Raw genomic sequence first — 17,051 nt, 5'->3', positions numbered from 1 at the left:
GCAGACGGAAGGCCAATTGGTTCTTCCATCAACTGGCATTCTGTTCTGTTAACCACAGTTTACAGAACAAATGTTTCTTTATGTCAGCAATTGGCATGTAAATGCACTGTGTGGTAAAATACACAGATGCCAGTGGTTTGCTGTCCCAATGAATGCTGATGATCTTCCCACAAGTACAAGGACATTTATCATTTCCATTGAGGCTAGCACCCCCAAAGAGAGCATCTAGGCCAATATGTGTTAAAAATCCCTGAGTAACAGGCTGTTGTGTGAAACACTGTCCCATCGTTGAGATGAGATGAGGCTAAAAAAGCTCTTTAACCATGAATGCCAACAAGCCTGGCTTTTACACAGTGGTTAAGTCGCCAGTTCACCAGCCTCTGCCCTGTTACAGCGGGACAGACCACATTGATTTGTAAACCAGAAGGGTGCACAGTTAGTGGTTCCTTAAGAAATGTGGCTCTCATGACATGATGATAAGTGTATGGATATTAATATTTGAATGCATTTAAAAATATATATTAAGATGTTTTTAAACTCCCATATACATTTTAACCCAAAATCTCTCATCTAAATTCTTCAAGTAGCAGACACAGCACACTAGACAGAAGGATAGACTCTGACTAGAATGGGCCGACAAGTCCAGCTTCACAGAGCACATGTTGCCATGGAGACAAGCTTGAAGCTCTGGAAGTTCAGTGAGCAGCGGTACTGATGCCAGCCAGTCCTTCAGCATTTCCTCTCAGCAACAAGTATTTGTTTTCACTGTTATTAGAGCACTAAGTATACTCATTATTAGCTATGTTATTGCTTAAGAGCAATTAGAGCAAATTGCTTTATTTAGTAAATTGATGTTACAACAGCGGGAAACTGATCCAGATGCCGACAGAGGCTGTCTCAAGGGATCCTTCTCATAAGAGGTATAAATTACTTTCTATGTGGATGTAGTGTGGGTTTTGTGAAAATATTTAAAGAAAATGTATTGTTTTGAATTTAAGTTTGGCAGGGATGGGGTTAATTCCATCCTGTGAGAATCCATGTGTGGAATGTGGCCATTCCCTAATGAGATAATTCTGTGCTGATTTGTGAATGGCCACAGTATATGAAGAGTTGGAGGTGTTTGGAAGAAGTTGGATGAGAAGGGCCAGTGAAGGCATTGCTCAGGCTGGACAAGCTGAAGCATTTATTTTGGACCAAAGGTGATTATTGTGTTTTGTTTGAACCTTTTATTTTGACACCTCTGTTTCTTTGCTTTGTTTATTGTGGTTTGTTAATAAACGTGTGCAACCAGCTCTTTCCCTGCAGCTTCCTGACACTATCCTGTCACAAGAAGTATAAGAGAAGTATAAGAGATTTCCTGAAAGTAAGGAGTGGAAACTGAGAACTTTATACTGGGCAGGATTTTCAAAAGGTCATAAATGATAACTCCAGTGTTGCCTGTTTCGTTATTAAAATAATTGTGCTAATGTAATTTCCGAAATTTTGTTTAATTATGAAATAATGTTAATAGCTTAACGAGCAGTGCTTCTTGCGACTGTTTCTTTTGTTTTCGTGGGAATTTAAAAGCAAATCTGTTTTAATTGTCATAATTTATCAGGAGTTAATTTAATCTTAGAAAAGGAGGGTTTTAATTAACAAAAGAGTATGTAACACCTGTGAAGCCGATGATAAAGAGAGAGTGTGTACAGGACCAGAGTTAATTTCTTACAGACTACCTAGATAATTCAATATTTGTAGTTATGAAATTTTTAGCCTTTTCTATACTTGTTGTTATGAATGAGATGTATTCATTTGTTTTAACCATTTATAACCTGGGCTCCTGAGTGGCGCATCCAGTAAAGGCTCTCCGCGTGGAATGCAGGATGCGCCCTATTGGAGATCGTAGATTCAAATCCAGGTAATGTCATTGACAACTGTGACCGGGGGTTCTTAGGGGGTGGCGCACAATTGGCCGAGCGCATATGTCTGGAGAAATGCTTATGAAACTGTGATTAATCATTGATCATTCTTATTCAATACTGTTCTGTGATTAATCATTGATGATTCTTATTTTATACTACTCTGTACATACTGCTGATATGTGTCACGGTCATCAACGTTTTCATCATATTAACAGCTCAAATTCAGAATTTACAGCTGTGGCGGGGCTGTCTATGATTCCAACTCATCCATGGATAAAATAGATGGGTTTTATTTGTCAGCTTGTCCTGTTCTACCAGGCATTGTACACAAAACAGCTAATGTTAAAGCCAAGTTGCCTAGCCAAGTTTCAAGCTGATGATAAACATCAAATGATAAATTATCTGATGGGCATATTATCAACTATCAGTTAACAAATATTTGGTTTACAGATTTGTTTTTTTAATTTGCCAACTGTGGGCAAAAGAAAAATCCTTATTTACACTTGTTTGTGAAGTAACTTAATTTACAACTGCTATTGACATGGAAATATCAGTTTGGTGCAAGAATTATTTTACACCTGACATTTGGAATCCTAAATCCTAAATAACTACCATATGAAATAAGAGGGTTCACAGCACAGAAGGGCTGATTCAGTAGAACTGGCAGAAAAGGCATGTCCTACCATCTGTTAATTGTGCATATCCAAAATGTGTCAGCTTTGGGGGAAGCGAAAGCAGATCTCCTTAAACCTAAACAGCTGCTGACAACTGCAATTCATATTTGGAAATTTAAAAAAAAAAAAAAAACAACTTTGTGCTGACATATTATCTGCATAAGATAACAGGGCTGGACAAAAAGGGTGCTGGCTTTCTCCCCTTGACAGAAACAACAATAATTTGCAATATTTGAGTAATTGTACGAAGAACCACTGAGAATGATTGCAATCATCAGAAACATGGACAGGGACAGTAAAAAGAAAAAGAAAGAACATGTAATTTAAACTTCTCTCAGAGAATTGGGGCACCACCCTTGAGAAGTGACAAAAGGTCACATACTGTCATCTCTAATTGTGGTGTTCATTGTCCATTTGCATTAGTTTATTTTAGAAGCTTTAACAGTAATAGCCACTAGATGGGGCTGTCTGCTGTTCTAGTCTTGTTTACCACTTATCTTTCAGGATTCAAACTTTACTGTATATGTGCATGTACATGCACCTCAGTATGATTATTGTTGTATTTAATTAATTTAACATGAAATTACTAATCTAATCCAATCATGAGTGTCAGGATGTCGGTTTTTGAAGAGATACATTCAAGAAATAAAACAAGATAGGGCTGGAATATCATAAAACAGAATATATATATAAGGGCAGCTGGCTCTTTGAGCTAATATATATACATATATATATATATATATATATATATATATATATATATATATATATATATATATATATATATATATATATATATTCTTACAGTGTAACATTTCTTTGCTATAAAGGGAAGGTAGACATCAAAACATCTAAAATAATTCAGTAGCATTTCAATTTTTTTGTTTTAAAATGAAAAACTTGGTTGATTTATTTTTATTTTTGAATACAGTTAATGATTTAGTGTTGCTAAATAATACAGTAAATAACGAAAATGCAGACCGATACTGGAAAGCGCCCAAAAAGACAAGTCATATTTTATTTTACACATTGCACTTCTATGCTTTACACAAAAAAATCAATTTGGCACAGATTCTGTGATTACATAATTAAGAAAATACTTATGGTATACTTGCATGGTTTAATTCATGATAGAAAAAAAAACCCCAAAAAACATCTATTTGACATAGTAAGTCTGATTTTCACAAAATTCCATACAAGAACATAAAGATATCATACTTTGAAAATCTAGTATATAATTATAATATTTTAAATTGTCATCATAAATGAGTAACTGAAACTTCTTGGAAATGAAAATTACATGTTTAATTAGATGTTTTAATCTCTTAAAGATACAGCAGTTCTATATTACAATCTTGCAACCAACTCTTGAATCTTTATTCAATCTTTTTTATCTTAAGATGTATTCCATTCAGTGACCTGAGGACCAGTTTAGGGATCTTCTTTGGTATTCTGGACGGGTCTACAGCCATTTCAAATCGATTCAGTATCATTGCGACTGCCACTTTCATTTCATTCATGGCAAAGGTTTGTCCAATGCAGTTCCTATTCAAAAATATGGTCATGGATTTTAAAAAGCAACTTGGAGGCAAAGGAAATGGCAATAAAAAATGTTTTCAAATGAAACATTACCGATATTTGAATAAGATTAAACATGTTTTTAGATGAAAGAAGAATTGTATTTGCATTATCTGAAGCAAACATTAAACCTGATTTTCAGGAATAAATAAATGCAGGCTACTCAATTAACATTGGAGACGGCTAAGCTTCTTATAACCTAAATGCCTTCATTTTCTTGGGCACTACCCCTTAAACAAACAGATCTAATATTGTTCTTGTTGTATATACTTGAGTATCACGAAGCCTGGTCCAATAAAACATATATTTAAAAATATATATTTTATGTTTATTTATTTTTTAAAGCAGGCAAAGCTACAGCTTGAAACTGTATGTTGCACTTAGTAGTAAAGATATAGATTCTTACTCTTTATCTACCTTTAAATAACACATTAGAATGCAAAGTACTCTTACTTTTCCAGTCAGCTAGCCAAGGAATGTCACATGAGTCACATGGAGTGTGGATAATATGTTTCCACATTTTGTAGGGATGGTTCATTGAACTGTAGCTATAAAAAATCCTCTCTATTTGTCTGCCCATAGAGCAAAGACTCAATTATAAGCAGTTTCCTCTGATTTCCCTGTCTGAATCTTATGCTGTTTCTGTTTTGAAGTTATTGTTGTGAGGTTGACTACTGTCTACTAAAGGATAAGTTGAGAGCAGTAAATTGATTTCACTAATTCAAACTATGGCAGGGAAAGTTGTCTCTTCCAGTCCAGGTCTTTGTTCCAACCATGTTCAAAACGAAACCTCAATCCATGCCCTTAAGTAGCAGTAATTAGACATGTGAGTTTTTAACAGGGGCATAATCTGTGGGAACATTCGATTCAATGGATTTTAAATATGTAAAACAATTTTTTAAAAATCTGTATAATTTGTATAGAACTGTATTACTTTATTGAGAGACTCATCCGTGCACCAGCTGTAAACACACTGAAAGACAAGCTGTCTGAAAACATGTGGTTTGTATCATTAAAGCAATGAGGTCAAAGTGAAAGCCGAGGAGTTTCCATAACCTAAAAATATATAGATGCAAGCTCAAATGGTTTATGAGATATTAGCAGTTCTAGTCGTGGCAGTGGTGGATCTGCACATTTATACAACCCAATCACAGGGATGATTAATTATATTAAACCTGCAGGGAATATACTTACCAGCACTGGAATTATCCACCCTGGGCAAAAGCATTAACTCACTGTGCCTTACCTGCATTTCTTAGAAGTATTCTTCTATCATGATATGTTTTGGAGTACAACTTAGCATAAGTTAATAATGTACATCAATGCAAAACTGAAATTATCATGGTATCAAGGACGAGACATTGTTAGCAATAAAAAATGACACTGCAAGGTTATAATCAGATGGGTGTGATACAATACCAGAATGGGCTTACATTACAAAGCTCAAGGTCATTGCTTGTGACATCAATTCAATTCCTCTGTGAGCTGAATGACTATATAACAAGGACTCAGTGCCAAGCCATGTGTCACATTACTTCAACGCATATTTGAGTGGTTAAATCCTCATCATGATGAATGTGCTCTAGCAGCATCTAAACATTGATGTTTTCAGTGTTTTAATAAATACAATGACGTACAGGGTTTGCACTTTGAAGCTGTTTTCAAGGCTGTGTTACTTTTTACAAACCAGCTCCTGTGTAATAGTTGGGAGTGCAGACTTTTTCTAATTTGAATTGTTTAATGTAGCAAGAGTATCACTGGTCCTTCATTTCTTGTGCCAGCTTCAAATTAAATAAAGGTTTAAATGACACCCTATGTGGTATCCTGGTTACAAAAAGAAGCACAGAACAAAAAGATATTTAGCATAACAATAAGTGGATGAGTTCTTCTATTTTAGATGCTATGAAGAGGTAAGGTTACTGATTTGCACCAACCTTGGGCCAGCAGAGAAGGGTATAAAAGCATGTGGGTGTCTTTTGGCTGAGTTCTCAGCTGAAAACCTCAATGGGTCGAAAACCTAAAACAAAAAGTGAAAAAAACAAAAACAAAGGAGTGACAGCTATACCCTTATCAAACTGACCACAGTAAATGTACCCAGTAGTGTTGCAGTTTGTCCATGATTTTACCAAAGTTTACCATTTGTTTTTAAAAATGCTTTACCATGCCTCTCTGTGCTATGCTTTACCATGATTTTATAATTTTTTCATTACACTTTACTATGTTATGGGAACGTTTTAGGTAGAGCAGGTTTCATTTCCTAAAAGATAATGTTAATTATACGTTTAAAAAACAAGAAAGTTAGTAACATCCTTTGCCACAGTTTTACATAAATCGGGGCTATTAGTGTCATAGAAAACTAGACCACCATAACCTATACACATATACTTCTGATGTTCAATCGAATCTTGTGGTAAAAAAAAATGTTACCTATGTTTCTAGGTAAAAATAGATGGTTGTTTTAGATAATTGTATACTAAGGTGAGCCATAAAAACATAATGAGAATACCGTCACAATATCTCCAGCAGAGATAAAAATATATGATAACACTTTATTTTAAGTACTACATATTAGGCATTTATTGTGTACTTATTTGTGACTAATTAGCACATAATACATCATATATAGCCTCCTAATAAGGGATTGTTAGGTACTTACGCTTATTCTCAAACATGCCTTACTAACAGGTTACTGGACATTAATAAAGGATTTGCATGCCTTATACTGAAGTGAAGACTGTTAATAGTAACCTGTTAGTATATAATATATAGAATAAGCATAAGTACCTAATAGCCCCTTATTAGGAGGCTATATATGATGTATTATGTGCTAATTAGTCAAACATAAGTACATAATAAATGCCTAATGTGTAGTGCTTAAAATAAAGTGTTACCATATATATATATATATATATATATATATATATATATATATATATATATATATAGGCTAGTACATAAATATTACATTTGTACCATTTTAAAGCATACCTCTGGATTTTCCCAAATACTTGGACATCTGTGGATACAGTAAATGCTGATTCCGACCAGAAAGCCTGTAACAATAATATTTAATGAACGGAGGCCTTAAACACACAGCAATATAGCTGTTCACAAAACCATTGGACAGGCACATAAGGGCATTAACAACACCTCCTGTTTTTTATTGCATCACTGCATTCCCCATTGCTTGTTTTGTGGCAGCACTTTACACTATCTTCTACAGCCACAGCAAGAGCGGATATAACCCAAGAGAGAGCAACATCATGCCAGCGCTGTACAGTACATCTATCAGTAACACAGCCCTAAAATCCAAATAAATCAAGACTTTCTTTAGTCATACTGAAAATAACACTTCTAACAAACCCAAAGCCCATGACATGTTGTTCAGGTGACTGAGACAGGTATACTTTCTTGAATGTTTCTGTTGTGTTTACTCACTGGGAATGCTATGTTTTGAACTGCAATAGCAGCAAGACTGTTCAAATAATAGGTAACATAAAAAACTTTACTGTGCTGAAGTTCAAGAGCATTGGTACACAAAGTACAGCAAGTGTAAAGTGCAACTCTAACATGACAGAAGAGTGAGGGATACAATTTACACAGGTTCATTATTATTATTATTATTATTATTATTATTATTATTATTATTAATTTCTTAGCAGACACCCTTATCCATGGCGAATTACAATTACGAATTACACCCATGATTAATTAGATTTGTATTAGCTATTCTATAACCATATATAAAATATTTTTGGAATAGCTGAAGACTATAGGAATATTTTGTAATCAGTAAGACATGACCTTCATATCTATCACTTCATTGAGGAGCAATATGTCTTAGGTAAAACCTGTCTGATTCTTCCCTTTTTGTACCATTGCATTTCTGGAGATTGGCAGCTTATGGATACAGACACTAGTCAGCTATTTTGGTGGGGCTCTGCCACCACATTAGGTCCCTGTGTCAATTGCTACTGAATTTGCAAGCACAGGGCAGTATCTCAGTTCAGTAATCACTAATAAAGTTGTCTTGCTTTAAAAGAACTACAATTTTTTCACTTGAAAAGAAAATAAGTAGAAATGTGTGTTAATATGATGCAGTTCTGTAACCTGCAATGATAAAAAAAAACACACCTTCAGGCAGCATTCTCCCATCACAGAATGTCATTGGTTTAGTCAGTTTCCGAGCTATTCCAGGTACTGGGGGGTTGAGACGAAGTGACTCCTTTATGCACATTGTAGTGTAAGGTATTTTACTGAGATCTTCCCTGAAATCGGAATTAATGACCAGTTATTCTCTAAACTTAAGACATGAAATACAAATAGCACAGTGTAACAGTCTGTTCATCAGTTCTAAACTATTCTTTTTGAAGTTATGGATGTCAAACTAAAAGGAAATGAAAATGGGGTCGATTAAACTATTACATTGATCTGATTGGAGCATCTGTATGCACTCCGGTTTTGAAAACATTGTGAGATTGGCCAGAGCTCTCAATGTAAATTGTATGTATAATGCTGTGTAACACGTATATATGCTCTGCATATTTCTGACAACAGGCCACATTTAGGCAAAATTCTACTAGAAGCGAAGGTGAAAGCATTATGATTTTACCAGTCCATGGTGTCCTTTCCCACTAGCATGGCCTGTACTTCATCCCTACATTTCTGCTGGTGTTCTGGATTGGCAGCCAGGTTGTACAATATCCAGGAAATACCACTTGCAGTAGTATCATGCCCCTCAAACATGAATGTGTCTACCTCGGCCCGAATGTCTTCATCAGAAAGTCCTTTGTCATGTTCATCCTACAATTGAAAACAGGTTTGTCTTCATTGCTTATTGTGAAAGTGTGTGCTGAAACTGTGCAGGGTGTAACGTGAGGGGGGTATATTTTTTATTTATTTTTTATTTCCAACTCTTTTTTAAAGTCGTTCTAGCTCACAAAATGATTTGATACAACTGAACTGTTGCACACTTCCACTTGTACCTGGGTCTCAAGGGTGCCGCTTTGATGTAAAACATGTATTTAATTTTAAAACTTCAGGTACTACACAATGGTAATGAAATCTGTTTGCAGGCCATGGTGTCAGGTATTCTTACACCACCTTTCATGTCATTAACAATCATGTAATTATCTTGCTGGTGTAATGCCATTACATATATTTGATTTCATTCAGAGCAGTAGCCTTTTCCCTTGCAATATTTGCTATGTAAAGGGTAATGACTGTCAGTTCTCTCTGAATGGTGCATTAATGACTGTTACTGCAAGTAGGACACAAAGGAACACTGTGTCCCATGTCTTCAAAGAGTGGCATACTTCCACAGAATACAATTGCTGAATGGTCTGTATGCATGGTCAGAATCAGCTCCTCACTGACAGGGGGAAACAACATTTTCAGTAATTTGAGGTGTTGTCACTGCGCATTACAAAGACAATTCTGCCACTGAAAGTAATGAACAGAGTCACACAGGGTGAATATCCATAGCTGTATACCTATTAGGTAACCACTTATAATCTGCAAAATGGCAGTTTGTCTACAATAGCTCAAAGAGCCCTGTCAATGAACTATGGAGAACAGGAAAAACATGTTGTCAGAAGAAAGTTTAGACACAATGGATGGAAAAAATACAAGTGTGGAGAAAGCCATCTGCATTGATTGTTTTGGGCCAACCACCCAGGCTGCTTAATAATGTACTTGTCTTGTCTTGTCTTTTGTCTGGGACCAGTTACTCCTTTGAATGGTAGAGTCAATGGGCAGGTGCTTAATTGCCTTTTACTTTGATGGACAAAATGTGTTTGCATATGACCTATTGACTGTTCCTAAACACCTGCCGTGGCCCACACAGTCTAACTGAGCAAATGTGGAATGAGCTGGGATGTCAAATGCATCAGCAACCACATGCACCAACATGCCTGGCATAAGCACTCTCCACTTATAGACAACTACTATAAGTGCAATGTGTTTAAATGGACCAATCAGGAATATTTTCACCATTTTGGTTGTCCACTAACTGTAGAAATTAAAGGTGAAACAAATGTTTTGAACTGTTTGCAAGGAAGAGACAAGATATAAAATCAAGATAGTACTGTGGTAACGTACCCTTGCACACAGCAGGATATCCAAGAAGTCTAAATACCTCTTCTTCTGAATTTTCAAAAGTTCATTTCCATCCTGTAGAGTTTCTTTTCTTTGTTTTATCACTTGTTCTGTCATAAGGGAATAATTATAAAACTTTCTTTAAAGAAACCTTCTTCCACAGTATTGTGGCAGAAACAAACTATGTATTATTATTATTATTATTATTATGAACAATTTAATCCATGCAGCCTTTTATGAGTAAATAGCATACCAGAATTTTTTTTTTTTTTTTTAATAAAATATTTTACCTGTGTGACCATGTGCTAGCTTGCAGGCTTTCCGAAATCTATAACCATGTGGGCTAAGATGGAAAATAATGTCAATGTGATAAGGAAAATACCTAAACCTGGTATTTGTGAGATGGCAAAGTTCATACACAGCGTTGATGTAAGAATTTGTACCACTGAAAAAAAGAACACAAAAAGACACTGATATTGTTTTTATATGAATCCCTGCTTATCACTAATGACATGTTGACATGACAATATTAATAATGCCAGACACAAAATGGTTAATTGCAACTGTTAAATGTAGCTGTTCTATCTTTTTTCTTTCTAACCATCCTATTTTCTGTAAATATTAACTGAAAAACACAGAAACACCTTTATACTGTGTATAACAAGCATGCTAAAATTCATACAACAGAACCCTGTTATCCAAGCCCCTCCTTATATAGCATATTCTGCTGGACTGGTATAGTCTGTGATATTGATAGCTTTTTGTATACACATTGTATGCAGCCCAGATTCTGCAAAATATCAATTGCTAATGTGTCTAGTGGTGCTAAAGGGTGGAGGAAAAAATCTGAAACAGAAAGGAATGCCAACTCTCTAATGTGTATTTCTAGTGAGACTGACCAAGAACCAGCAGAGCTCCTATACTTGAGACAAGAAATGCACAGTCCACCATACTTACTATCATAGGGTTGCTTTAGTGGTTCATTTAACACACAGTTGTGTTTTAATAGAAATGTATGATTAGGAAAGGCAGTCTCTTAAAAATACAAAATAATACACACAATCTATCTTTCTTGCCTCTGCAATTACTTTATTGTTCCAAATTTTGACAATGCTACAAAGTCCTTGACTGTATTCACTAGGAAGAATCCTCATACATTTTGATGTGCCAAATATTGACATATAAATATACTGACCTCTCAGTCTGGCAGTTGCTATGGTAACTGAAAGCACACTTCATTATACTATCAAGGGTCATCAGGCTAACGTGCTGGTAAACTTCCATAGACTCCTCCTTCCCAGCAAGTTTTTCCCATTTATCCTGTTTAATAGGAAAATGCTTGTAACACATAACCTCAGCAAATAATATAAAAAACACATTATACAATTCAGTGGCCCTGTGATACATGGATACAGTAACATGGATACAATGCAAAGTTTGAAGAAATTAAGGCTTGCATGTTTACAGTAAAGTCAGTGAAAGAAAGAATTACAACTATGCTATGTGTTTTACTTCTGGTGCTATGTCACAAAGACGGCCGGAGTGGGTGGCGTCAGACCAGAAGCAGGAAATAAACAGACAGAGACTTGTGGTTTGGTGGAGCTGAGCGAATGCTTTCGCTCAGCATTTAATAAACAGCACAGAAAATAAAAGGTTTGAAACAAGGTTTGCGCCAAAATAAATAGACAAACAAAACGTACTAAACACTTAAACAGACAGACGAACAAACACGGTGAGTGAAAACACTTATTATTTACTTATATTTACTTTTCTCCTTCTCTCTCTCCCGTTCTCCACTCACCGAACACCCAAAACCCCGACTGAAAGAAATGTGCATCTATATATACTGTTGTGCTGGGATTCAATTACTAATTAATTATTCACTTGAATCCCAGCACGTGAATTAATTCTGTGCAACCCCGTGCTCACATATTACATTTAACAAGCACGTGAAGTGATTTGTGCCCTCCTCGTGCCTAAATACAAATCTACACTTTTAAATACACGTGAAACACAGACCCGTTTATATCCCGTGTACCAATAACTATACACCAACATTAACACATGCACGCAACATACAACACATAATATGCACACAGGGGCGGGGCACATTGCCACATGCTAGTTTTGATTTAATCCCAAAATTTTACTTAAAAGTACTGGGACAAAATGGGTTTTATGTTTGAACACTCTTTCATAATTTAACGAATATTCAAATTATCTGGACAAAAAAGTGTAATTCATACCTACAGTAAAATAACCCAGTACACTATAAAATGACCTGTAAAAGAAAGCAGAGAATCATCCCTCTGCACAGTAGAATGTTATTCATTTCAGATGTCATGCATGCATGGTTTCCTTTGCATGACAGCTTTTTTATGACACCAAATACATTTCAAGAATTATTTGTTTGATTATTTGAATATTTGTTCCATACTTTTTTAATACTAGTAGGTGGACAGCATTAGATGTATGCATAATATTGCATGTTTCCTACTGTCTTCATTGAGGGTTTTGAGGTTCTGTTCAGCATGGTCTTTTGCAGTTATATTATGTGTGCACGATTCAGCTGATTATTTTGGCAGAAGCTGTTAACGGGTGCTGCTGAGTCACAAAACACACTCACGCAAATGAACAGGCCTGTATTTCTGAGGGGAAACCTGTTTTCTATGTGAGAAAATGACCAATTTCTGTGTATTTCTGTATTTAATTCTCCAATCAGAGGAACTGATTAAACTTTTTAGCTTTTTAGTGATTAAAAATAGTGTAGTTTTCGCTGTAGTCATATGTAGTCATATTTTTTGTATACATGCTTACTATATGTAGTCATTTTTTGCATACATGCTGCATTTGCTTATAAACAAGTGTTACATTCATTAACGTTTGGGCGGAAGGGGGGCCCACAATAAGTGTTGCACCGGGGCCAATCTTTCTCTTCCTCCTCCACTGATGTTCTGATATAAAGGATATCTTTGTTTTATGTTTTAAGAAGCAATATAAAATAGTTCATACCAACATAACGTTTGAAGAATCTGCTACCAGTTTCACATATGGTTTTAAAACATCATAATGGAATCCGGGCGTCAAAAGTCTCCTATGCCGAAACCATTTCTGACCATCTGCCACCAGCAATCCGTTTCCTGTTGACATATGTAAACATGTTGGTGAAATGTGGAGTATATTGTATGCTTCATAAATTTAAAAAAATACATCTCTTAAGAGCAACTTTAGTCTGGAATATCACAGATATCTTAACTAATATGTTCAGAATCATTTTGTATAGTGTTTTCTTTTTCAGTCCATCACAGGGTGACTTTTTTAAAAGCCCCTCCTTTGCTTATCTATACAGCTGGTCATCTACCTATCTACCTGTCACCCTGCAACACTCTGCCGTAGTGGAAGTATGAAGTACCACATTTGTTACTTGTGGTATTTGTAACTGATGTATTTCTTACATTCCCAAGAGACAGAGTACTACAGGGTACAGATTAATACCCTAGGTCATAAATCTACTGAGGAATGGGGGGGGGGGGGAAGGGGAAGGGGAAGGGGAAGGGGAAGGGGAAGGGGGGGGGGGGGGTCAGAGAGGGTGATGGTAGAAGTTGTGTTTAGGGAGAGGGAGAGGGAGAGGGAGAGGGAGAGGAGTGAAACTGGACAATGAACTATTGGAAAAGGTATTTGGACTATGGCTTGGATTGTGAATTTGTTTTGAAGATGAGGTAACAGGCCTAGCCTGCGTCATTATTAGCGAGAGACAACTTCTATTTAGCTAGGACCCGAGATCGGTTTTGTTTGTTTATCTTATTTTTATTATTGTAAATAATAAACACACGCTAAGGCGTTTCCTCGCATCCTGGTTGTCAAGTGTTTGTTTGAAGAAGGGAAAACCTCTGACCAGAAGGCAATCTGTCACTATATATATATAATTTTAATATAAGTAAATAGCTATTTGATAAATTTGATAAACCAAAGCAGTGTTATTCACTTGTTCACTCTTTGTTTTGAACTATACAGCTGTTGGAACTATACCAAGCTAGACCTATCCCATTTCCCTATGGCATTGTCAGGATCTTGCGGAGGAGAGCAAACAAAGGCAATGTTCTTCAGTAATGAAGTGCCGTACTGTGTTTTGGGGTAGACAAAAGAACAGTACATACCGATCCAAGGAATAAGGAATTTATACGTAATATCATCTTTTGGTTCTGTAAACAGGAATACAAAAAAAATAAGTTAATAGTGTAACAGGGGTGGGATAATGAAGCCAAACTAGTGTAGGGGTTACAGCGGGTCAACTACGCTCAGGCTAAGCCACCACTGTGCCATGCAGTAATCCGACTATGTCAGCTCTATAAAAAATGAGCAACGCAAATTCAATGTTTCCCAATTGTCCCCTAGTTTAACAGCAAAGGTTATTTTATTGGGAAAGACCAATGCATGAACCACAAGAAAAGCAGAGAGCAAGCAAAGATGGAGTTCAATGATTTTATTTATATAATAAAATGTGTTTTTTGCATTTACAAAAATAGAATATATCAAATTGATCATTTTTCTTCCAGGGCTTCGTAAAAACAGAGGCCTATTAGTTAACATCAGCTACACAAATTAGACACCGTCGTTCACAAGTCAGCATCGCAGGTTATAAAGCACTGAAGGGCACCGAAGCAGAATAAGACAATCCAGAGTTAGTTAATTTGATGAATTCGGTGACATGGTTGAGGACTCGGTCAATGAAATATATTCAAATCAAGATAAATCAGAGCTCATTTCATTTTCATTTTACAGGCTAAATAATCACATAGGAGCCATTCTAGATCTCACCTACCCCTCTCACTACAGATAGAGCCAGTGCCGTGCTAAGAATGTAGTAGTAGCAGCGGCAACAGGTGAGCTACAATTACCATATGTGGATACACACCACCGGCAGTATACACTACAGTTCATACACTTCACACACAAAGTAGCAGTTTCTCAAAAGCTCTCTCCTCGTTCTTATTAATGAAGCTTTATAAAGTATTCAGCTACAAACAATTGGACTAATTAATCAATTAAAATGCAATTTCCTTACACACATTCACATGTGCTTTAAAAAATATCAGGATCAAATAATCCAAGTGCAAGAAGAAAATTATGCATCTTAAATCATTATAAATACAAAATAAAGTGCAAAGAAAGCTTAACCCTGTTCCAATAGCTCAAGAAGCAATGCATCTTCAAAATATTTTACATGCATTACACATGAATGTTACAATAATATATCATGCAGACCTCCTAACTGAAGCTAAAAATAACCCCACGTACAGAAAGATTTCTGTTTTAGTAGTAAAGATTAAATAAAATTAAGCAAATCAATCAAACAAATTTCAATAGCAAAAAAAAACAACTGGTAATATTTTTAACAAAATTCTCTTTGAATAATGAGTTTTTTCTTGGTCTGTTATCCCCAGATTTATAATATATTTGTAGTAAATAAAATGATTTTTCATTGCTTCTGATATAATATCTACGGTGTAAAATGTTATTACAGTATATTACACACCAGATAAAATGTTTTGTATCCACACTGTAAGTGTTGGAGATTTGCAGCAAGACAATTCCTTAAATGTATTCAACATCTTGATTGATCCCCAATATATATATATATATATATATATATATATATATATATATATATATATATATATATATATAATAAACAAACCTATACAATCAAAACCGGGTAAACAAAACATTTCTAAAACATCTGCAGTTTAATTTAAATGACACTTTAAGAAAATGTTTGTAAATACAATAAGGCAGAGTCACATACCCGTTGTTGCAAGGATAGTTTTAACATAATCTGGATGATTGATGTTCAGGAATGACACAAAAGGCCCAAACCACATTGGGAGACAGTAGGGATACTGTTTCGCCCAGTTGACGACCTTGTCTAAATCTGTCCCATCTTGATGAAACTTCACAGGTTGGGGAAGAAGGAGGTAGGTATGTACAATATTAAACACCAAAACATAAATGAGTATGCAACTGCTTATAAGTGTACTAACGACCGATTAATCCGTAGTTTTGATGAAGTCTGATTTATATCGTATTCTGTAGCTTTGTATAAAGGTCTGTACATGTCATATTGTGGTCGTGTATACATGTGTTGAATTACTTTTTTTGTATTTAATGTGTCTTGCATTCATTAAAATCCAAAGACAGAATTACTACCCGAATCGCACTGTTCTAAACAAATTTAGAGCTCCTGAATATATATATATATGCAGCCCGTTCACAATATAACATGTTAGTACTGTACCTCATGCACATGCCCATAAAGCCAGTGTGGTGGCGGTCCAGGAAAAGCCTCCAATACTTTGATCGATTGTTTTCTACGAATAAACAGCTTTGTTATTTTCAGCACCAAGGTTACCAGACAGAATACAGCAATTAAATGATACACGCGATATACATCGAAAGGAAAGGACACCATATTTCTTAGTGCTTCGATTGTGTCCATTACTACTGCTGGTATTACTTGCGACATTGGTTGCAGCACAATACTGTACTCACGGTTACCACCTATTTTTACAAAAACCCTCTCACGTCTTCCCGAAAACCCGCCCAAAACCCGCCCAAAACCCGCCCACTTCTTCCCGAAAACCCGCCCAAAACCCGCCCACTTCTTCCCGAAAACTCGCCCAACCCCTCGCCCAATCGGGAGTGTAAATTGTGACATCACAGTCACCGCTGATGTTGTTCCCCATTGTAACAATAGCAACCACTATTTGCAATGTAACTTTTTGTGTTTTATGTGCTTAATAAT

General features: G+C 35.8%; 1 protein-coding gene across 1 annotated transcript; it reads right to left on the bottom strand.

The window, feature by feature from the left end:
• Positions 1 to 3,559: 3,559 nt before the first annotated feature.
• Positions 3,560 to 16,811, bottom strand: LOC117412231 (cytochrome P450 4B1). Its single transcript, XM_034020402.3, has 12 exons — positions 16,545 to 16,811; positions 16,056 to 16,200; positions 14,407 to 14,451; positions 13,262 to 13,389; positions 11,445 to 11,569; positions 10,540 to 10,694; positions 10,253 to 10,359; positions 8,766 to 8,956; positions 8,288 to 8,421; positions 7,142 to 7,206; positions 6,088 to 6,170; positions 3,560 to 4,120 (listed from the first exon to the last, which is right to left on the bottom strand). Exons 1-12 carry the CDS (start codon positions 16,770 to 16,772, stop codon positions 3,952 to 3,954), a joined length of 1,575 nt encoding a protein of 524 aa, XP_033876293.2. The 5' UTR covers positions 16,773 to 16,811; the 3' UTR covers positions 3,560 to 3,951.
• Between the last annotated feature and the right edge of the window lie 240 nt (positions 16,812 to 17,051).

The sequence above is a fragment of the Acipenser ruthenus genome, chromosome 10 (genome assembly GCF_902713425.1).
Source record: "Acipenser ruthenus chromosome 10, fAciRut3.2 maternal haplotype, whole genome shotgun sequence".
Lineage (NCBI taxonomy): Eukaryota > Metazoa > Chordata > Actinopteri > Acipenseriformes > Acipenseridae > Acipenser > Acipenser ruthenus.
The sequence above is the reverse complement of the archived record's forward strand: the minus strand, read 5'-3'. Positions and strand labels throughout refer to the sequence as shown.

What these genes read in the sequence shown, in the direction of transcription:
- LOC117412231 (XM_034020402.3), bottom strand. Translation starts at nt 16,772, where the DNA reads ATGTCGCAAGTAATACCAGCAGTAGTAATGGACACAATCGAAGCACTA. An exon ending in TTTATGGGCATGTGCATGAG is followed by an intron (nt 16,201 to 16,544) that starts GTACAGTACTAA and finishes CAACCTGTGAAG; the next exon opens with TTTCATCAAGATGGGACAGA. An exon ending in GCTAGCACATGGTCACACAG is followed by an intron (nt 10,360 to 10,539) that starts GTAAAATATTTT and finishes CCCTTATGACAG; the next exon opens with AACAAGTGATAAAACAAAGA.